We start from the raw sequence: 22,706 nt of genomic DNA, 5'->3' as shown, positions 1-22,706 counted from the left end.
ATTATATCTACCGCACAACAAAGTTGCCGTCAAATCCATTGTAGCAAGCCGCTGTTTCTGCCGCTTGTGCAAGTCTCTATGTCTGTTACTTGTCTTATTGTGTAAAAGATTACACAGAGGGAGGTTTCGACCCCTTTTTTGTGAGTGCTGATGTGGAGGTATAGTGGCGACGCCTATCATTCATGAGAATAGCTGTGGGATGTGGAGGAATCGCAGGAATAGATGCAAGGATAACAACATGGTCAACAGAGCCTTAATGCAGTAGCCAATATTCTGCCCACGTCATAACTCCGAGTTGTACACTGTGAGGATCAATCATAAAATAAGTTGTAAAATAATCCCCACTCTTGACTGTTTAATCTGAAAAAACAAAACGTTCTAATATCATTAATGCGCCACTTAAAACAATAAGGCAACATGGGTTAAAACATCGTGTGAGGCCACACTGACTTGGATTGCCACATTTTACTACTTCTACAAACCTTTCCTGTGTGTACTACAAGACAAGGCTACGAGAGAAGTGTGATCGCAGCTGCAATCAATTACTACAACAATCCCTAATCTCTCTGATTAAATTTGTTAGTGTTGAACTGATTATCGATCAACAAGCTTTTCCGATCAATAAGCTTGCCCCAACCGAACAGGTGGCAAACTGTGTGTGTACAGATGAGGTGGCATGTGGGTGGGTGTGAGCAGGGATGTAGTGAGTGAAATCTATTTGCAACTGGCAAGACATTCTTTGCCGACTGCTTTCTGAGTTTGCATGCTAATACCTCCACACTTGCTCTGCACACACACACATGCAGCTGTCACTGACTGAAATCAAAGTGTGAGTGTAACTGTCTAAATAGCATCAACAGCATGCCTCGCTGCTCTCCATGCTTCAGCAGTTTGCTGTCGGCAAGACAAACGGGACAAAGGCTTCATCTCCTCGCTGGAGATTCGCAGATGAACTGTTGCATGTTGTGACGGGACTTCCCAATTCAACGTGTTTGTGACAAATGTGTCCTACTTACGGGGCGCTAGTCATTTTACTAAAGGGGAATAGAGAAAACACTCCACTTCTCTGGCATGAAGTCTGACTTAACATAGCTATGTTTCCCAGCACTGTGTTTTCAATTCCTTATTTGTGTCTGCGGTACTTGAAAGTGAAAAGAACTATCAATGGGACTAAGGAAATACCTGCGACAGCAATCCTGCACTCACACTATTAGCACCAGACTGCACCATTATATCTGGGCTATGTGTGAAATCTGAGAGCTGACTGATACAGGTCAATTTAAAGTGGTACAGAGAGCATATGAGCCCCCTGGGCTGGTCTTCATACGGCTGAGAAAAGCAGCACACTTACATTCCTGTTTGAAGGTGAAATACTCGGTGAGGTGCCGGCACTCGTGGTTCCCACGCAGCAGGAAGAGTGTGGTGGGGTGGTTGATCTTGAGAGACCAGAGGTAGAGAACGCACTGAGAGGAGAGACGGCAAGAGAGAAATGTGAGAAAGGTCAGAGACGTGTGCTCATAATTCTATTCAAACATATTCAGTGTTCTCCACACACAGGCTTCCCTCACCACTGTCATCAAGAGCTGTTCGAGGGGGAACTGTTGAGCTGCTCTTTCAAAGGTTTTAAGGTATGGACCTTACTATGTAAAGTCCCAGGAACTGATTTTTGGTTTAATTTCACACTATATAAAAAGCAAAAACAATATTTATGTTAATTAAATGTGTTATCTCTCTACATATGAACTAGATTTAATCATCTCTTGAATATGTTGACATTTTTACAAGCGTATTAGCATCCCAGATGACCCTCTAAAAGGCAGCAAAAGGCCCCGCTTTCCAACACAATTCACATTGTGTGAGTATTGAAACATTGTTACTATTGTAAAACAGTGTTCCAAAATGTTGCTACTATTAACATTTTCATATTTTAGAGCCACCGGAGATACAAAGGAGACATTACCGGTACTTATTGCACACAGACTTTATTTTGGCTGGCCACCCGGCCTTAATCAATTATCCAGTTCAGGATCATGGGAAGGGAGTATCCCAGGTGACATAAGGTGAGAGGCGGGGTGCATCCTGGAAAGATCTATCATAGTATTAACACTAAGTAATAGACAACCATTCAGACTCACAGTTACACCTATGACTAATTTAGAATTACCAATTAACCTGACCTGTGTGCCTTTGCACGGTGGGAGGAAACCAGAGTACCCAGAGGGAATTCACACAGCCAAAGGGAGAACATGCATACAAGCCCCAACTAGCCAATGGACTCATGTCCCATGGAAGGACTTCAACGCCACTGCCTTGGACTGCAGCTCGCAATGGTACTCCTTCTGCTCTGGAGATCTGCTGCAAGATGCAGGCTGACTCTAAGCAGAAACAGCGGGTAGCTGAAGAGAGCTGGTTCATGTCTTAAGCCAACCTCACTTACAGATTGGTTACAGAACAGAACAAGGACTACTTTGCCAGCTGCAGTCCAAGACGATGGAAGGCCTCCAGGTGGACTCAGGGTGAGAGATGCCCTTATTATGTTCTTGCAGCAAGATACATCATATTTTTAGTTCCCTTAGACCCTTAGAATGTGTGCATCTCCTTTAATGATAGACAACCCGTATACCCCTCCATACTGAACAATAATGTTTAGTGAAGCATACTCATATTAGAAACGCTAGAAACAGCAAATGTTGGAATAATTACTCAGGCAATTATCTATCACTCCATCCATCCCTGCTCTTAAAATGAATGTGCACTCTCAACCTTTGACCACTTTTGATCACAAGGTAGTTGCACAGGCCGCATGGTGGGAGACAACCTGTCTGCAAACAATCACAGACTAACTACAAACACTCTCAGACAGATTGGTGAAGGTTTCCAAATAACTGCTGCTTAATTTATAAACACAATGTGTCTCACTGCAACGCAAGGCTCAAACAGACTGGTTGCCATCTGGTTATATTCCTATATAAAAGTAAGGTATGAGTGCTTATGTCATTTTGCAGTTAAATTCCTGTCCTGTAGAAACTGCTACAACTGCTATTTGCTTTCTGCCACATGAAGCTCCAAACACACATTAACCATCATACGCCAAACAACAGTTTGTTTTTCCCTTTGCTAACCAAATATTAGAAGCAGTGGGATGGGTTTCGTGTGACTACATTACTGGTTCTAATTTTAAAAGAACAGAACAGCATTTACAATCCAAATCCAAACATGCTTTCTCTTCAGTTCATGCACTGTTCAATAGCTGCTGCTTGACACTCTCAACATGCTTTTTTAACATGTGCAAACCATGGCCCGCTATCGATGCAACGAGATGCCAAGGTAACCAGAGCCTGCAGGTGTGTGTTCACGCAATGTCGAAATAAGGTGGTGGTGGTGGTGGGTGCACCCATCTCATCTTATACACATTGATCACTGAGAGGAATATCAGACTGTGAAGTGCAGGTAAATGTGTTGAGGGGGCTGTCGGTGTGACTTGCTCTCTCTTATGTGCGGAGGCGTAGGAAAGGACATGGCTCTGAGTGGCTTGAAGCTGACATGGGTTTTAATGAGAGCTCTCTGCACTCTTTCAGCCAGCTACTCACGAGCGGGGAAAAGAAGACAAAGAAAGGGGCATGGAGCTTTGTGTGGCAGACATGAACACTGGCTACCTTCACCTCATCTCCCACAAACACACACACACACTCTCTTCAGCCTGTGCATGGTTTATGTAGGGGTGGAGCTGGGGCTTGGACGGTTTGTCCAAAGAAACACTTGCTTGGATCAAAGAGAATTCACTAAGTGAATAAAGAAATACACAGAATAAAACAGGTTGTGCACACACAATGAATTTAGACTTTGGCAAATTGCTGGCCTGCAGTGGTAACGCACTGCTTCAAGAGGCTGCGGTGACTCTTTATGTTACCTAGGTAACCACATCCTGATATCCATTTTCCTATATCTGCCTTATGCATTACTGAAGTGGCCTAAAAAAACACTAGCCCTGCTAGTGAGATCAAATGGCTGCAAATCTATAGATTTTACACTTCAGTGCCGTTTCATGGTGACTTTAGGCTGCTTCCTCTCATGTGTAGAAACAATGACACATTTCAGAGATCTTAATCACTATTTTAACAAATCAATAGCTGCCAATTAATGATTATTTTATATTTGTAATAATCTACCTCAATCAAAAGTCTTTAAGAGAAAAAAAACCAGACCATCTAATCTCAAATTTTTGAGAAAAATCATCAGAATTTAGAAAATGAAATTGGAAGTTCTTTTTTTTTTTAATTCACTTAAATTATTAATTTATTAAAAAAGAAAAAAAAACTGTTTTACCTTAGAATGACTGACTGATCCACTGTTTTAGCTCTAGACGGATTAAGAAAAATGCAATTACGAAGTTGCTCAACTCAATTTTTTCTAACAAAAGGGACAACTTCTGGGATTAAAAAAAAATGAACCCATCAACTAACAGAAACTGCAATTTCTCTACTGACCCTTTGAGGCTGTCTGTAAAAATCAAGTGAATTTTCATAGACTTAATATACATAAACAGACAATTTAAAAGCATATTTTCAGTCTTGTATATAAGAAAAATGGTTTTGGCAACTGTCTTATTTGGACCATATAGATCAGAGTCCAAACTGGTGAGTTCACAGCAACTGTGTCCATCTTTTATCTTTGAATTCAACTCGATGCAAAGCTTCTACTACTAGCTTTGTATGATTCCCAGTCTAAAATAACGCTTGTTTATCTCATCCTTGGTGAAGCCCCCTAGTTATTCCGCTGTCCCTCTTCTTCTAACTTTAACCCAGCTTTCTTTTGATTGGCTGTCACTTATAAACAGAAAGCTTGAACAGCAGATGGGTGGCGCTTCTGAGTTGTGTGCCTGGGATGACCATAATAGTGATAGTGTCCCTCATGGACATAGAGCCAAGATTACAAACACTGCCTGAAACTGAGCATTCAGAGCAGTCTGAAGCCTGAGTTTTCAGCTCACACAGATTACTTGTACATACACTGACTACATTTAATCTTTTGCTCATGTGCTCATGAGCATCATCATCGAAACAGTATATAAAAATACAGCAAACAATAACAAAAACCAAATTGTGCTATTCCTGTATGTGTGCTCCAAAGCTAATCCAGTGTCTGGTACTGTTAAAAAACTATCCTGGCAGCTTATTGGATTGGTTTCCCCTCAGCAGCATTTTTAATTATATCCTAATAATTGCCTGGCTGCATATTATGTGTGTATCCCATTACTTTTAATTAGTTGCTGCATGTTAGTTGTGGACTACTTTGTGACCCCAGCCAGCCACAGTAGGTTGTGGAGTTTTAGAACCACAAGAAGCATACCCAAACAAATCAAGCTGATTCTTAAGAGATGCCACTGTTTCTAAAAAATGTGGTGAAAAAATATAAGCGTCTTTAGTAAAAACAAATCTATCTTCATCATCAAGAGCCTTTCATTCCCTTTGCTACTTCTCTGCCCTTTTTTCATCTGTGACATTTCACCCACCTCAGGCAATAACCCAGGGCCATCAAAAGACCCCAGAGGAGGCTCAAAATGTTAGCATACGTCCTAGTTGACTCTTACATAGCTTTCATTTTCTGCTTTTTCTCCACAAATATTCAAAATACTTGAAGACATGAATCAGGACTGCACACGCCCTTTAGGAAAAACAAAAAACCCCACTCATATCCATCATGTATCTACTATCAAAAGGTGCAGCGATGTCTGAAAGGCTCCCTTCAAGCACTTATGGACCAGCTTTGGGCCCCAAACAGTCACTATTTCTAGGCTCTTTTCTGTTATATAACATAACTTTTACAATTACTATGTTCTTAAGTTGTCAAATATACAAGACGCCGGGAAGAAGGAGGAAACTTAGACTCCAAAAGCCGGTCCTAGCAGGTCTGGGGCTAAGGATAGAAGTCGTCAACAACTGAAATGTCAAAATGTTATTTATATTTAAAACATCAATACTTTAGATGCTCTACGAGGACTCGTGCTCCACAGGGTGCTTAATTCAGACCAAGAAAAGTACTTACAGGAACAATCTGAAATGTGTGCTACAAGGAACCCACTGTTAATACACTAACTCATACTGAGTCTGAGTAAGTAACAGTGAAGCTTGAAATTCACACTACTCCCACAAGGTATCCATATTTTATTTATTTGGGGTTTTTTTGGGTTTTTTTTACAAATCTGGCTCTCAAGGCTATTTCACTGCCATCTGGCATAATTTCTCCCTAGTTTTTGTTACCAGCATGAGTGCTGACATACAATATTGTGCAAAAGTCTTGAGTCACCCCTCGTTTCTTAATAATGTGCTAGGAAAATGGCAAACAGCAATACAATTCACAGAAATATGTGCAAACATACATGGAAATAAAGCATATAAGACAAATGGAATATGTACAAAAAGGACATTCAAAGCTCTTCTTTGGACGCTGTCTGCCTTTTGTTTTGTTTTCTGTCAAATTTTCACGCTGTTTTAATAATGTCAAGGTCTGGGGAGGCCAATCCATGACTGACAGTGTGTTTTATGCTTTTACAGCAAGGACAGTGCTGTAAAAGGATCACTGGGATCACTGACATGCTCAAAGAAAGAAGCCGTTTCCGTCAATTCTGACAAGATTAATTCAGTTCTTGTGGCATACCTCAGCCTTTTCTCCACATTTTCCTTAAGAATTTCTTCCTCACATACATTCTTCCACTGAGACCATTTCTAATGAGGCTTCAGTAAACAGTAGATGGACCAACTGAAGGGCCACATGCATCTCTCAGATCAGCTGTTCATCTGCTATAGATAGTTTTAGGTCTGCCCCTTCTTATTTCATTCTCCATGTTAGGGCAGGGCAATATGGCCAAAAATATTTATCAAAATATATATTAAAAAATTTACGATAACGATATAACTGACGATAATTGATAATTGATGTGAGACAAAATACTTTAAAACTCCGCAACTTTATTAGTGCAAAAAAACCCATCAATGTATTTTCACTTAAACAAGCAGCTGTTTTTTTATGGTTCGAGGTCAGTAAGCACAACCAGAATTCATACATAAGGCGCACCGGATTATAAGGGGCACTGTCAATTTTTCAGAAAATAAAAGGATTTTAAGAGCGACTTATTTTCCGAAAAACACTGTAATAACAACGGCCCGCTTGCATGCTCTACCAAAAGTTGTGCCAAACCAGTTCCACACCACTGACGTTGCACCATTTTTACAAACCAATTCTGATTAATCAGTTTCATTCAACGATCCGCCTTCACCCTTCTCATTCTCCGTCGCCCCCATGCTTTTTCTGCCATGTGCGTATGAAAACAAAGGCACTGCGCATGCACGTTTTACCCATATTCTATTGCGATATTTTATTTTCTTATAGTTGCCTAACATTATACCGGTATTACCGTGAACAGTATGATATGGCCCAGCCCCAGTTCCCTCAAATGCACACCACGATGACACCTGCCAGGTTTCAGGCTCTTTTGGAACCACCTTCAGTGATAAATTGTCTCTTATGTGTAGACATAACACTGAGTCATCCCCTCAGTTAGATGCTTTTCTTATGCTTGATTCATATGCCACTGTTTAGTGGCTTCAAAACAAAACAAAAAAAAACCCCTCACACATTCCCCTGAAAATGGTCAGATTCAACAACTGGACTGAAAATAAGCGAAAAAGCAGCCAATGTCTTAAAAAAAAAAAAAAAAAAACACTTTTAAAGACCTTCAGAGAGCCTGGAGAATGATTGCTCATGACAAATTTAAAGGCTACAAGAAAGTCTGGCTCCTTGGGACCAACACATAAATAAATGCTTGTTTTTTTGTAATGTACACAAACCATTCCAAATGTGTGATTTATGTTTTACTTTAAATGGTAAATGGTAAATGGCCTGTATTTATATAGCACTTTTCTAGTCCCTAAGGACCCCAAAGCGCTTTACATATCCAGTCATCCACCCATTCACACACACATTCACACACTGGTGATGGCAAGCTACATTGTAGCCACAGCCACCCTGGGGCGCACTGACAGAGGCGAGGCTGCCGGACACTGGCGCCACCGGGCCCTCTGACCACCACCAGTAGGCAACGGGTGAAGTGTCTTGCCCAAGGACACAACGACCGAGACTGTCCAAGCCGGGGCTCGAACCGGCAACCTTCCGATTACAAGGCGAACTCCTAACTCTTGAGCCACGATCACCTTTAAACCAGCTCACCATTATAACTGCAATAAATTCAAACGCACTACAGGCACAGCCCTCCAGCCAGAGATCTTGAGAGTCGCACTGCAGCTTTCTGCTCCACTCCTCTGTCTTATTTTTAACTGTTCTAATCAGCATGTAGAAAAGTGTGCCCTTTGGAGGTGTCACTGAAATAAAAGTTAGGGCACAAAAACCCATTTGGTCAAGGAGCACTGCAGTAGTACTCACATTTTAGCAGCCTTTCTCACCATGAGCAACCATCTGAATCAAAGTGGCACTGAAACACGCTCAAGTCCAAATGCTTTTCATTACATCAGCTCTAGCCCTTTCAATGTGACTTGCAGCCAGTGGTCTTACTACAACATCATATACACTTAGAATACAAGCAGCAGTATAAGAAGCCACCAAAACATAACTAAACTAGATTTGACTTTCTGACAGTAACACTTGTATCCAAATTGGATATAAAGACAGCTTTTTTTTCTTAAACATACAAGACATACAGTTAGAATACATCAAAACATATCACACTGTTAGATAAACAATAGTAACTGATTACATTAGCATTTTTTCCCAATCCATTTATTTCCCACAAAAGAATGAGCCTGCCTAGCATTTATTAACAGCCCAGCTTAAATATCTGAAACGCTTTACTCAAAGTCGCCAGATCTGAAATCAGTCAGAAAAATGAGGAATAACCCTTCTAAAAAAAAAAAAAAACTACAAAGAAAAACCAAAACATTGTTATAAGTCTGATTATTTCTTTAAATTCATAAATTAAATCTCACTACTTAAGCTAAATGCTTTCAAATTGCTATTTTTTTGTTATTGTAAAGGACTTCTTAATCCTTAAAATTGAAACATTTAAATGCAAAAAAACATGAAAATATAAAAATTTGGAAGATAAAGAAATAACCTTTTAACACTGACACATGCCAAGATAACTGCAGATAATTTTCAAGCGTTATCTGTGAACCAAACCTATACAGCATGTTCATACAGTGTTTACTGATACCAGAGTGAAAAATATTCAAAAGAGGAAATAAATGTTTCATTATTATTAAAGTAAAAATAAAAATGACTCAAATATACTAACACAACTACTCACCTCAATACTGAAGTACCCTCGATCTACGTAGTCACCAAGGAAAAGATAGCGCGTGTTACTCGGTGAACCTCCGACTTCAAACAACTTCATAAGGTCAAAGAACTGTCCGTGTACATCTCCACATACTGCCAAAGACAGACAAACACGTTGCTCTTAATTTCTCAGTTACATATTATAGCCATATTACTTATTCTGGATATAGATGCTGCTCTTATGAAAGTAATGGCCATAAATGCAAATAGTTCAAATAGTTCTCCTAAAAGATTTTATCCTACTTGTTGTTTTGATGATGATGGTGGACAGAAAAGTCAAAAATGACCTTTACGTGTTTGGGACCAGACGATGTGGCCCACATCTACTTTAAACCATTTACTGACTCCTTGTGGCTTTTCACCAGTATACTTCTGGCAGGCTGCCACTGCTGCACCCACCAGGCTTAACAACTCTTCTGATGAAAACTCTGCTATGATCAGTGATAGTATATCTGTGACCTGTAATCCTGGAAAACATGGATTCCATAGAAATAGAATCACAGGGAGAAGGCGATCACTCAGATAAAGTAGGTATTGCTTCACTCTGAAGCTGAGAAGGGTCACTGCACTCTCCTTTTATGACACCAGCCAATGGGTTTTCTTGTTATTCCTTATCTAGTGTGACTATAGGATGCATGCTTGGTAGTCTGTGTGGTCACAGGTGTGAAAGCATGTAGATATCCACCTGGAACCAGGTCAACTTAGGTCAATAGCGGACGGTGAAACTAAGGTTACCAGTGGGCTCAAACCATGCTAATGTGACATCACGACTTCTGACGTGTAGGATGGTTTAATGTTGTTTCAGATATGCATGCCCGCAAGCAGGTCGGTCTTTCCATCTATTTCATATTATTGTAGGACTATAAATAATCCAGACGGCACAGGGGCGAGAAGCTGGAAAAATAAAAACCTACGTTCGCTTCATTTCCAGTTACTAAAGCTGTGCTTTTCCCTGAGTACAGACACGCACCTTTTAGATGAGGTGAGTGCATACTTAAGCATACAGATAGATGGTTACTCAGCTGTGCTGCTCTCACAGTTTCAGAGCAGTGACCAGTGCGTAAGCTATACTGTGACTTGACAAAGCCGTAGAATCCCCTCAATGAATGGAAATATATACATAGAAGGGTTATAGACACTGCAACAGATTATTAAAGATTGAGTATACTGCACGCTAAATTTTAAGCTAAGTTGTAAATGCTGATGTTTGCTTGGCACGCAAAAGGTCGCTGGTTCAACTCCAGCTGGACACACAAGGCCCTTTGGGGTTGCGTCAGAAAAGGCATCTGAGGTAAAACTCAAAACAAGCATGTGGAGCTACCTGCTGTAGTGACCACTTGTGACAAGGGAGCAGATAAAAGTCACTTCCTTTATCATAACAATACAGACTGTGGCGGTACCTTTCTAACCTTTTCAACCATTGTAGAGGTGGAGGGGGGAATTCTTTTTAAGTTGAAATTTTTTTTATTATTCACTGTCACTGAAGTCACTACTTCTGAATTATGCAGTAAATGAAAGCCACTTATCTGTGGGTTCAATGAGAACGAAACAGTAGCACAGCCAGGACTTTGTACAAATACTTCCTGCGTATTTAAAGAACAACTGACCAAGCAATACTTCTCATATCTCTTTACCTAGGACTACTCAGCTATACAAACTATATGAGCTGAATGAGCTATTCTAATCAATCACATAAACGTGCAAAGCCATATTTATCATGCTTGTCATCCCCTCCCCCAGAGTTTAGCTTTAGTAGTTTTAACAGGGTTTTGCTTCCTGAGGTTGAAAAACAAAACAGAGTATGATAGGGTCAGCTAAGGAGCTGACACTTGTCAAAGCCTGACTGACAGCCTGCGAGGCCCTCTGATCTGGTGAAAGAGTGAGGCGTCAGCCATAGAACATAAACAAGCCTGCAGTGGAATAATGCTGAAGCATCACCGAAGCAGACTTTAAACATCTGCTCAGATGTCTTCAAATAGCTTGTTTATTCTACATCCACCTGCTTTACACTACTTGACAGTGATAGTCTGTTGAACTGTGCTCTTTACTGTATGTCAAAGTTCAAAGTCAGTTACAGAGGAGCAGCACAATTTCTTAAATGGATCTAGTGTAGGGTACAGCACATGTGGGTGGGCAATATTATCGAGAGTCCGAACAGTAGACCTCCAGCTCAAGGGTAATCTGCATTTTTGTTAGATTATCCTGGAAACAGATCTGAAAAAATATGCAAGTAATACTTAAATAATGATTTCCAAATTCACTAAACACATGACACAGTCCTCCTTAAGCTCCTAATATCGAGCATCTCACCTGTAATAGGTGCCTCCACCTCCAGCATGCACTTCTCTTGACGGAGGATGTTGGCGCCGTCATTGATGATCTTGAGAGCCACGTCCTCTTCCACGCGGCCCTCCTTGACGAGGTGGTTGCGTAGCAGCTCAGCATTGGGCTTGCCATCTTCATACAGCTCTTTTATAGTCAGCTTATGTTGTGGAGGGTATGGCACAGCTGTTGATTAACAAAAACAAAAAAATCATTATGATAGTCATATTTGAGCTTAGGTTGGCAGCTGCATGACAACTGAAGGGGAGCAATGCCGTCACAGGGGAGTGAGACAATCTGTGCCAAAATTCAAACTTCTGCCTGGATTCATGACTCAGACAATTTAGAAAAATTCAAGCATGATGATGCTCATTATTTATCAATTATTATATTTGCTTGTTCTTAGCCATCCAAGATGACATCATTATGGTTCACCAATAAACATCAACAAATCCTCGATCATTCGAGAAAAACCTTCCATGGTAGGGGTGGGACCAAATCTCGATATTGTCACGGGATGTGGGGTTTCCTCCTGAATTATGATAAAAAGCTAAAAATCTGTCAAAGTCAAGCTTATAAGGGCATCGACAGTAACTAAGTTGCTGGCAACATATCCATTCGTGTTTATATAACGAATGCTGCCAAAATTGCTGCATTAAGATTATTGGCCCAGTTCATCTAAAAATCTGAAAATGTGTTCGTCTAAACATCAAAAAAAAAAAATCACTGCATCCTTAAGATGAAGTGCATTTGTGGAATTTTTACACTGATAGTGCGCATTAATTAGCATTAAGGGCGTAACCAGTGTGAAGCAAAGCAATCTGTAATGGTGTAATCTGGTTCCACTACAGCACCAGCACAGAGCTGCTAATGTCCACTTCAGACATACTAGTCTGGTAGTAATGTTGCAATATTCAAAGATTGTCCAGAAAATCAAGTGAAGTGGAAATAGATCATGATAAGAAGTTTGTTTGGATTTCTTGGTAATGATCAAGATTCCAGTCAAAAATCATTTTTCCCTTTTTTGGTTTTTAATCTCTAAGTTTTTCTTTTCCAAAGAAAAACTCCAGCATGATGCAAAGTCTGAAGGCCTGATTCTCCAGAAGAAACCACCATCACCAATTAAGGATAAACTGATTTTCACCATTTGTGAGCAGCCGCAGATTATGATTCAATCTTATTTTTATATGGAGAGAAAAAAAGGAGACGGCTTGGAGAAAAAAGAAATCATAGGACTTATTTAATATATTTGCAAAACACCAAAAATACTCTCAATGTTCATTATTGCATTCAATTAATTATTAATTACAATAGAATAGAATAGCCCTTTATTGTAATTGTACATGTACAACAAAATTGCGGGTGCACCAAACTAACTATGCCAGAATAGAATATAACTATGACTAAGTATGACTAAATAACAAACAGGAAAATATGGATAAACAAGAGCAATATATACAAAAACAATAGAAAGGCACACATTAGAGAACAAGTTGCAAAGTGAAAAGAGCAGACTTGATCTCAATAGAGTCCGTGTGTGAGTGACCTGAGTGATGAGAGTTACTGGTGAGTGGGCAGGGTGGGGTGGGGTGTGGGGGGCAGTGTTTTTTAACAGTCCGAATGGCCCAGGGGAAGAAGCTGTTTGTGAGTCTGGAGGCGTGGGACTGATCAGATGGGCAGCGTATCAAACAGCTGGTGTGCGTTAGTTCTGTTGATGTAGTTTCATAGCAGTTTTATTAGAGTTTTCACCATTTCAATAATATAGAAACAAATACAATAACGCTACCCTGATTAGTACTTGGTGACAGCGGGGAGGAAAACCTCCCTTTGAAAAGGAAGAATGCATCAGAAGAATAAGACTGTGTGGTCCCAGCAGTCCACCCTTGGATCAAAATGTTAATTTAGAAGTAGTATTGATACATAAGGACAGATTACCCCAGAAGTAACACAAAAGAAAAAAGCAGTAAAGAAAAAAAAACCCAAAAACATTATGGATCTCAGCCTGCATTCACTTCAGCTGAAGTCATGAGGTGTGACATTTTCCTTGACTGAGCCAAGACGAAGTTACTTGCACAGAAGCAGCGACGCATACACCTACATGATGACTCCATGTAAGAGACAAACAACAAGAAGCCCTGCACCTCACTTAACCCCCCCAGCCGCACCCTCCCTCCCCCCATAAGCTGCTCCACACCACCTACACAATCCTTTTACCATCATCACTAAAGGTCAGTGCTTTTGAGGCTGAGACCTGAAAGCATCACGATCAAAACACAATTAAGTGAGTAACAAGTAAACCTGGAAAATGTATCACAGAGGCAGTGTGACAGCAATGCAGTTGGGGCATTAGCTTACCGTGTATGGAAAACAACACGTTTTAGTAATCACGGAAGCAATATTTAATCTAGCTCTCTGACAAGAGACTATAATGCAGGGAATTATATCAAAATTGCATAACTGTTTTAAAACAGTGTCCACGGTGTAGATTAGTGCTCCAACACTGGCATCATGGGTTCATAAAGCTGCAGGAGCAGATAGCTGCCGACTAATCTGCGCTAGCTCAAAACAATAGTAGAGGGAGATCCAAGCTCTCACTGCCTGGGTCTGAGAGGTAAAACGGATTATGCCTGGTACGCCCAACAACAGACCAAGCGAACACAAATGCATTATGCCACCAATTAATTATGGTGTAAAGCCACCGTCTGTATGGCATGCAAAAAGAGGTGAGCCGATCTGGGATCGTGCTGATGATAGGACCCTTCTTTTAAACCCATCCCTCACAGGAATCGTGGAAGGAGACAAACACCGGTATCAGCTAAGTGGTGCAGGCGGCAATGATCACAGAAAGGAGAGAGAGAGGAATTCTGAGAATACTGTCACACCTACACACAGTAAATCAAACTGCAAGCTGAAGAGAGAGAAAAAAAAAAAAGGGATTCAGACTTAAGTGTGAGTGTTTTTACTAATCAGTGATGTGGTGCCTGGGGTTGCCAAATGTATTTGTCACTCAGGCTCATGCCATGAGTCTAGACTAAGAGTTTAGAGGCAGATCTGCAGATTGTTTTTTTTTTCCCCACAAGGAAATAAGTGCCGTGTTTTTATTGCTGGTGCAATAAAGCAAGGGAATAAGTCACAAGATGTTATTTGGGCGACAAACTACTGCCTGGCCTGTAGTGGAAAAGCTCCGACTTGACTAGCCTGTGTTGAGGACAAGCTGTCATGCACTGGCTAGTGTGGTATAAATAAACAGTAAGTGCTCCCAAGCATACGAGGCACGGCCGCAAAGAGAGCTGTAAGCTGAGGTACGAGCCTTAAGAACAGATTAGGTAAAGCCTCTATTAGCAAGGGCTTCGAGATTCAGGGGCTGTTTACTTAAATGGAAGAAGGTTCCTGTATGGACAAAGCCGGCCCTGTTTAAGAAAAAAAAAAAAAAAATCATAAAGATACAGAATGGGCATGACATAACCTGACTGTTAAACATTTCAGGCAATAGCAGCGCTGACCACATTTACAAGCAATTGCCTGGAGGCTAGCTGGTAATCCCCCCCATTCCCCTCACATGCTGGACAATAACTTTTCTCAGTGCCAGTGGAGTGAACAAGCCATGCAGCTCAACAGGAAAGAGCCTGCTGTCCTCCAGTAATGATAATAATAGCAGTAATAATAAATTCTGGGGTTGATTTGCCTGCACGATCAAGACTGGAGCTGTCTGTTCAAACACAGATACAAATGAACCTCTGGCTGCCAGTAAACACACACACGCTAACACACACACTTACACTCTCCACTTCGTGGTGAGGGGGGGGGGAAGCGAAGCAGCCCGCTCATTTACCCAGTGAAGAAAAATGTTTTGTTAAAAATAATAAGCTAATAATATAACATTAAGCTGCCACCGCCCTGAGAGTGGCTTCTTATTAGAGGCTGCCTGGCCTAATTAGCATTAATGTTTGATGAACTCTTCAAAACTACACACACACAGACGCAGGGCCGCTACTGCACCGCATCAACACCCACAGCCTGGCAGGACAACAAACGACTCAAGAAACAAAGACGCGACTATCTGCCATCCTGCCCACTGAGGATAATGTTTTGGACAGTGATATGAGCCGGCGTTTCGAATATGTTCGCTATTGTTTCAAAATCCACACAATGGGAGAGGATTGAATTACAAAGATGCGGCTGGGCAGAGATGAATGGAGTGCACTGTGGCTGCATGAATTGTCAAGTCCACTTCAGATTGCTCTAATTATCAGTGAATGCATTACCCTTCACGAGCTAAACAGGCACAGCCTGGGTTTTTAATTTCCCGTCTCAGTCACTCGATCAAGTGGGGTGGTAGTTGCATCCGCTGCCCCTGTGGCCTGTCTGATTTTATTTTAGGTGCAGGGTCAGATTTATCACGGAGCAATAATCGAGTTCGATACGCATCAAAAGTGACACGAATCTTTACGAAGGGCCAAATCTCAACTTCACTGAGGGTCTTGCGGCATCGCTCAGCTGTCAGACCCGACTCTGAGGGACGAAATACCAGGTCAAAGGAAGTTAATTGAGCTTAACTGCTGACTTACACAACCAGAGGAGCATTAGTCTCAACAGGTCTATCAGTTAAGCCCTCTTACAGTCACAGGTTAGACGGTAGACTCAAACCCATTGTTTTTGTTACTTAAAATCTGCACTAATAAGAAACCGAGCCTCACTTCAATCTACAGTCCTTCTCTCCTCCCTGTCACTGTGATGCTCTCTCTCTCTCCACCATGTGGCTGGCCATGTTGGGAACATCACTGGGGAGATTCTTTCCACAATTAACTCACTCTCTCCCTTCTGGCTCACACTTCAGCATTCCAGTCCCCTGGCAGGACACTCTACTAGTGCCCTTGCAGACAGCGATGGAGGCTGCTTTGGCATTAAGAAGCAAGCGGTGGTGGTTACAGGGGTGGGGTTAGACTCTCTTTCTTTGGGGGGCTACCTCAGACTTTGCTATGCCTCAGCCATCATACAGGAGACACAACAGATGTTCGCCCAGTCTGTCCAATGAGCCTGGACGATGTAAGCGTGAAGGAATCCGTCTTGTTGTCGAGCTCCACTGGTAACCTGAGCAGACCTCGGGTATTCCCAAGAGAAGGCCTCATGATTTTAGAGTTCATTCATTTGAAATATCAAGGTGACCGGAGAGGACGGCTTCTCGGCTTTGATTTGTGCCAAGCTGCGATCACTGGCATAGGTACCAGTGGCCAAGTGTGAAAATAATACTTTTATGAAATCATGATCTTGACCTGATTCAGGTTCATCCACAGATATCTGAGCATCCCCCTGATAAAACTGAAAGGCTTATGAGACTGCAATAGTACACATTAGTATTCACACACGTACTGATGATAAGGTGAGACTTTAAGTGTATATGTCGCTTTATAAAGCGTGACTTGTGTGACCAGGTATAACCATTAAGTGCAACTCTGTCATGCAACAGCCCGAGTGTGTTTAAACAAAGTTTCTTCAAACGCTACAGGTGGTTTTCTGTACCAAACGTTAGCTTCCAGTCAAATCATGCATGATGCGCTGGTACTGTGAGAGACTCTCACCTTTTACGAGCCGTTCCGTTGTGGACTGTTTCTCCGGCTTGTCTTTATCCTTTCCTGACATGTTTCCACTGAACGCTAATGTGTCGGGGCTTAAATCTCGAACACTTCTCAGCCCGCTAGTCTCAGGACCAGCTAGCACCCAAGTCTGGCCGTCACCTCCGTCTTGACTTTCGGCTGGGGGGGTGGTGGTTCAGAGGCACTACTACTTTTATGTTCGCCCTCCCTAACGAACTGTGCAGACTAGAGAACGACAGAGGTCCAGCTTTTGTTGTGGTTTGACTAGCTAATAACGTAGCTAGCTCGCAGAAACATTAACACTAGCGAATAACTATAGCACAAAGTAGGAATTTTGACACTGTCGTAGAAATACAATTAACGCAAACACTGACAAGCGCTTGATGGTCTATATTTGTCAAGTGCAGCAAATAATACCCGGTTGTTACCCAGAGGGAGGCTGCCGTTAGCAGCTAATCCGATTTAGTTACTCTTTTTCAGCTAGTTAGCCAGCTAACATCTTAACGTATTGGCAAGTCGGCGGACAGGCAAAGACAGCAGCGGAAGACTGGCGTTTCATCTTCAGTGTGCGGGGCGCTCGTTGAAGGAAACAGTGACAGCAGCACGCGAATCGCGATTATTCTGAATGCATAAAGAGCGCAAGTCCTCCCGAGATGCAGACAGCGTCTTGACAGAGTATCCTCCTCCACCTCCTCCTCCTCCTCGGATTAAACTCTAATCTGACAGTGAGTGAGGAGCAGCGGCGGGTTTCCTACAACATGGTGGAGCCCATATGACGTGACTATGGAAACGCAACACGTGATTTAAGACCGCGGTAAAGTGAGCCGTCATTTGTGAGCCGCGGTCAAGCCAGCCGCCTCCTATCCGCCGCATAAATTTCCTTGCGCTTTTACACCAGTCTTTACGGTAGCGCCTTTTCGCTTTATGTGCCGATTGAAAGCCTATACCCGCGCACACGTGCACGCGCGCGCACAAATTACAATGTAACGGCCCGATACAGTCAATACAATTATGGAAATGTCAGAAATTCATTAAAAATCATCCTGAGTAGTTGATGTACAACTTTCAACACATCCCCCCTCTGGGACACCTACTGTACCTGTGTGCCAATTTTCATCCAGATTTACTGTAGAATTCCTCAGAAATTAAAGGAAACTTATATTCAATTCAATACAGTCAATACAATAGAATTATGTCAATTTTCAGAAATTCATTAAAAATCATCCTGAGTAGCTGATGTACAACTTTCAACACATCCCCCCTCTGGGACACCTACTGTACCTGTGTGCCAGGTTTCAGCCAGATTTACTGTAGAATTCCTCAGAAATTAAAGGGTACTTGTATCCAATGCAGTCGGCCAATACAGTAGAATTATGTCAATTTTCAAAAATTCATTAAAAATCATCCTGAGTAGTTGATGTCCAACTTTCAACACATCTCCCCTCTGGGACACCTACTGTACCTGTGTGCCACGTTTCATCCAAATTTACTGTAGAATTCCTCAGAAATTAATGGAAACATTTATTCAATCTAATACAGCCAATACACTACAATTGTGTCAATTTTCAAAAATTCATTAAAAATCATCCTGAGTAGTTGATGTACAACTTTCAACACATCCCCCCTCTGGGACACCTACTGTACCTGTGTGCCAATTTTCATCCAGATTTACTGTAGAATTCCTCAGAAATTAAAGGGTACTTGTATTCAATGCAGTCGGCCAATACACTACAATTATGTCAAATTTCAAAAATTCATTAAAAATCATCCTGAGTAGTTGATGTCCAACTTTCAACACATCCCCCCTCTGGGACACCTACTGTACCTGTGTGCCAATTTTCATCCAGATTTACTGTAGAATTCCTCAGAAATTAAAGGAAACTTATATTCAATTCAATACAGTCAATACAATAGAATTATGTCAATTTTCAGAAATTCATTAAAAATCATCCTGAGTAGCTGATGTACAACTTTCAACACATCCCCCCTCTGGGACACCTACTGTACCTGTGTGCCAGGTTTCAGCCAGATTTACTGTAGAATTCCTCAGAAATTAAAGGGTACTTGTATCCAATGCAGTCGGCCAATACAGTAGAATTATGTCAATTTTCAAAAATTCATTAAAAATCATCCTGAGTAGTTGATGTCCAACTTTCAACACATCTCCCCTCTGGGACACCTACTGTACCTGTGTGCCACGTTTCATCCAAATTTACTGTAGAATTCCTCAGAAATTAATGGAAACATTTATTCAATCTAATACAGCCAATACACTACAATTGTGTCAATTTTCAAAAATTCATTAAAAATCATCCTGAGTAGTTGATGTCCAACTTTCAACACATCCCCCCTCTGGGACACCTACTGTACCTGTGTGCCAATTTTCATCCAGATTTACTGTAGAATTCCTCAGAAATTAAAGGAAACTTATATTCAATTCAATACAGTCAATACAATAGAATTATGTCAATTTTCAAAAATTCATTAAAAATCATCCTGAGTAGTTGATGTACAACTTTCAACACATCCCCCCTCTGGGACACCTACTGTACCTGTGTGCCAGGTTTCAGCCAGATTTACTGTAGAATTCCTCAGAAATTAAAGGGTACTTGTATCCAATGCAGTCGGCCAATACAGTAGAATTATGTCAATTTTCAAAAATTCATTAAAAATCATCCTGAGTAGTTGATGTACAACTTTCAACACATCCCCCCTCTGGGACACCTACTGTACCTGTGTGCCAGGTTTCAGCCAGATTTACTGTAGAATTCCTCAGAAATTAAAGGGTACTTGTATTCAATGCAGTCGGCCAATAAACTACAATTATGTCAATTTTCAAAAATTCATTAAAAATCATCCTGAGTAGTTGATGTACAACTTTCAACACATCCCCCCTCTGGGACACCTACTGTACCTGTGTGCCAGGTTTCAGCCCGATTTACTGTAGAATTCCTCAGAAATTAAAGGGTACTTGTATCCAATGCAGTCGGCCAATAAACTACAATTATGTCAATTTTCAAAAATTCATGAAAAATCATCCTGAGTAGTTGATGTACAACTTTCAACACATCCCCCCTCTGGGATACCTACTGTACCTGTGTGCCAAGTTTCATCCAGATTTACTGTAGAATTCCTCAGAAATTAAAGGGTACTTGTATTCAATGCAGTCGGCCAATACACTACAATTATGTCAAATTTCAAAAATTCATTAAAAATCATCCTGAGTAGTTGATGTCCAACTTTCAACACATCCCCCCTCTGGGACACCTACTGTACCTGTGTGCCAAGTTTCATCGAAATTTACTGTAGAATTCCTCAGAAATTAATGGAAACATTTATTCAATCTAATACAGCCAATACACTACAATTGTGTCAATTTTCAAAAATTCATTAAAAATCATCCTGAGTAGTTGATGTCCAACTTTCAACACATCCCCCCTCTGGGACACCTACTGTACCTGTGTGCCAAGTTTCATCCAAATTTACTGTAGAATTCCTCAGAAATTAAAGGGTACTTGTATCCAATGCAGTCGGCCAATAAACTACAATTATGTCAATTTTCAAAAATTCATTAAAAATCATCCTGAGTAGTTGATGTCCAACTTTCAACACATCCCTCCTCTGGGACACCTACTGTACCTGTGTGCCAGGTTTCAGCCAGATTTACTGTAGAATTCCTCAGAAATTAAAGGGTACTTGTATTCAATGCAGTCGGCCAATAAACTACAATTATGTCAATTTTCAAAAATTCATTAAAAATCATCCTGAGTAGTTGATGTCCAACAACAACATAGACATCAATATTTGCTCACAAACTCTACTTCATTGATAAGATGAATCCACTACAAATAGTCTTCTGAAACAATATTTCAATTTTAAAAAATATTTTCTTAAAGATTACCGCAAGGTTTATAATGGAATATGTTTTACTTACTATACAGCGGGTGAGATGATTTAATTTAAAAGCAGACTAAAAAGCAGGACATAAGAGGACAACAAAACTGTGTTGAATTAAAAGAGAGCCCTTTATTGTGGCTGATGGAAGAAACTTGAACATACAACAAGGCAAAAGCAATTTGTTACAATAACTGTAATTAATCCTGAAATGGGCGAGAGTAAAATACGACTGTTATTAATATTACTGTGACTATGTCAACACTACTACAGACCTGAACATGATGGCGACCAGCAGTATGACATAAAATATGAAGGGGTACACCCAAGACTTGAACATGAGAAAGGAAAACAGACTCTTAAAACAGGAAACATGACGAATGTATACCTCACATTAACAAACAAGGGCAATTGGAATGAATTGTAATGGTAGGTGACATGAAACGATCTATTTAAACAAAGCAGTAAAGAATGAGCAACTATGAGGTGTCTGGGAGAATTAGAAGAACATAACAAAGTATTGCCAAATAAAAAATACTAACTAATAAAAGCAAAAACAAGAATTACATACATTGATCAATAGTAATCTTAATCAACAAATACCAAAACTAATGCAAAAAATGTTGTGTCACAAACCCAAAGTGCGAGAATCGCATTATTTTCTAAACTTAGTGTAATTTTTTACAAAAGCTATTAACATGAAAAAGAATGCAATACAAAATCTAAACGAACAAGCTCTATTTACATTTCGGAAATACATAACCTACATATGTACACATACAAAATGTATAAAAACAATTTACATCTGTTCCTTAGTTTCTATCAATACAAATAATAATTTACATGACATTATTCAACCTTATATACATTTTATAAAATAAATACAAGTATTTATTTTTCACAGAGAGCGCACTCCCATTCTGCAGCCTCTGCCTTCTGAAACAGCTCAGTGTTCATCTGCAGGCACTGTGTGTGAAACCACCTTGAACAGCTGTCACACTGGATCTGTGAATTTTCAACAAACCAAAAATACAAAAAATTATTTAATCACATGATTTAACATTAATATCTTTATTAATCTGCCATTAGTATGTATTGCATATTTTTTCATTATCAACTATTCTAAATAACTGACACACAAACCAAAAAAAAATTTACATGCTAGTTAAGGCTATATTTCCCCTCTTCCTCAAAACAAAAAAACCAAATAACAAAAGCAACTATACACAATAGATTTTGTTAAATAATATCCCCAATTACAAATCCGTCTTACCCATTTGGTGATTGAAGGCCCTGGAAAAGGTGGTTTTGGAGTTGAGCACATGGCGCAATTGTTTTCTGCCTCGAACACTAGTACAAACATAGTAAAATTTGTTATTGACAATGAATATTTAAATCAAGTCATTTCTTTGTGCTGTAACACTTCACAAACCTGAGGCTCCCAGTATATTTAAAGCAATGGCTTCACGCTGCTGTGCCATTGCTTTAATTGTTGTTTTAAATGTCATTTCTGGTATGTTGGGAAATGACTCCATGAACGCCTTT

The 22,706-nt window shown here is 40.5% G+C and overlaps 1 protein-coding gene across 1 annotated transcript in view; it reads right to left on the bottom strand.

Moving 5' to 3' along the window:
- Window positions 1-17,956, bottom strand: part of ppp3cca (protein phosphatase 3, catalytic subunit, gamma isozyme, a) — a 34,456-nt gene extending 16,500 nt beyond the window's left edge. Inside the window, exons 1-4 of the mRNA XM_085367895.1 lie at window positions 17,253-17,956; window positions 11,662-11,859; window positions 9,320-9,444; window positions 1,352-1,463 (exon numbers count right to left, since the gene is read on the bottom strand). Of these exons, the coding sequence (XP_085224021.1) occupies window positions 1,352-1,463; window positions 9,320-9,444; window positions 11,662-11,859; window positions 17,253-17,313 (496 nt within the window). The 5' untranslated portion in view covers window positions 17,314-17,956. The remainder of the gene's footprint in view (window positions 1-1,351; window positions 1,464-9,319; window positions 9,445-11,661; window positions 11,860-17,252) is intronic.
- Between the last annotated feature and the right edge of the window lie 4,750 nt (window positions 17,957-22,706).

This window comes from Diplotaxodon limnothrissa, linkage group LG12 (genome assembly GCF_057381915.1).
Source record: "Diplotaxodon limnothrissa isolate DT_005_m linkage group LG12, D_limnothrissa_male_GT1.1, whole genome shotgun sequence".
NCBI classification, from domain to species: Eukaryota; Metazoa; Chordata; class Actinopteri; order Cichliformes; family Cichlidae; genus Diplotaxodon; species Diplotaxodon limnothrissa.
Note: the sequence above shows the minus strand (reverse complement) of the source record. Positions and strands in the feature narration are given on the sequence as shown.